This window comes from Plasmodium fragile (assembly GCF_000956335.1).
Source record: "Plasmodium fragile strain nilgiri unplaced genomic scaffold supercont1.50, whole genome shotgun sequence".
NCBI classification, from domain to species: domain Eukaryota; phylum Apicomplexa; class Aconoidasida; order Haemosporida; family Plasmodiidae; genus Plasmodium; species Plasmodium fragile.
Genome location: NW_012192630.1, coordinates 142650 through 143890, shown reverse-complemented (window position 1 = coordinate 143890; position 1241 = coordinate 142650). Strand labels below are relative to the sequence as shown.

The 1241-nt window shown below is 39.1% G+C and overlaps 1 protein-coding gene across 1 annotated transcript; it reads right to left on the bottom strand.

Moving 5' to 3' along the window:
- Positions 1-114: 114 nt before the first annotated feature.
- Positions 115-535, bottom strand: AK88_03969 (uncharacterized protein; the record flags this gene model as incomplete). The annotated part of the gene is made up of 2 exons (XM_012481579.1): positions 115-264; positions 413-535. 2 exons carry the CDS (start codon positions 533-535, stop codon positions 115-117), a joined length of 273 nt encoding a protein of 90 aa, XP_012337002.1.
- Between the last annotated feature and the right edge of the window lie 706 nt (positions 536-1241).

The window sequence follows — 1241 nt, the reverse complement described above, 5'->3', positions numbered from 1 at the left end:
AAAAAAAAAAAAAAAAGGAACACCCCGCCAACCTTCCATTGGCACACCTCTCTCAATTGCTCCCCTCTCCAATAGCGTAACAGTTGGATGTGGTGTAACAAAAAAGGGTACACGCTAAAAAGCCACTCTACGCAATGACACACTACTCGCACACTTACCTCTATAATTCTGCACCAGCAGCAGCAGCGACGTGTACCAGTTCACTGTTAACACGTCGGGATAGTTCAAAAATGAGACGAAGTAGTCCACACACTTTTCAATAAACTGCAGGGGGGAAGCGGGGCGTACAAAACGGGAATGGTCATAAGTACAAAGCGGGAAACTGTGCAGAAAAATGGCGATTCTCTGTATCGCCACGAGCCTCATGTGTTGGCCTAAAAAAAAAACCGCCTCACAGTTCTCCCCTTATTACCTCTTTGGAGAATCCATACTTTTTATTAAAAAAAAGACACAAAAAGTGGGAAATGTTTGAATTCCAAGGAAAGGTAAAAATTTCCGGCAAACATTGTGTTACTGAATTTATCGAGATGCTCATTTTCTGGACGACACTTCCGAAAATGGCTAGCTCCTTCTTGGAGCACTCCTAAAAAAAAAAAGATTTTTTTTTGTGGCGGCAATTCCATTCCATGCATTACACATATTATTTTCTTTGACGAAAGCATAAGGAGGTAAGTGGGCAGGCCAAAAAAAAAAAAAAAAAAAAAAAAAAAAAACACATAGAACATGCACATCGTGCACAGGGGAAAAAAGCTCACCGAGTTTTCTCCCCAAGTGAACTCCCCTTTTTGCAGATGAGCAGAAAGGGTGCCCCTCGAACGGGTATCAGGCATATGTTTCTTCCACCGAGGCCACAATGCACTGCACTTTTCACATTTTCCTTATGTCTACCATCTGCACGCATAAGAAGAAAACAAAAAAAAAATTATATCTTTAACTACTACGCCCCTTTCTCTATGTGTGTCTTGTGAAGACCGCTTAGCTGCGTAGCCCCAATGAAGCCAGCTCGGGACAAAGGACAGTGAATATAAAAAATATTAAATCAGCTGGGCAATGTATCTTCAATTATTTATCAGAAGCAGAACTGAATAGTTTTCATCATTTTAATATTTTTATATTTTTTTATCCTTTTTCCCGAGAAGGCTAAAATTGTTATTATGTATCACCACACAAAATGGAGTATAATAAATATCACTCTCCTGCGGTATTTTTTTTTTTTTTTTTTTTTTTTTTCTTCTTTTCGT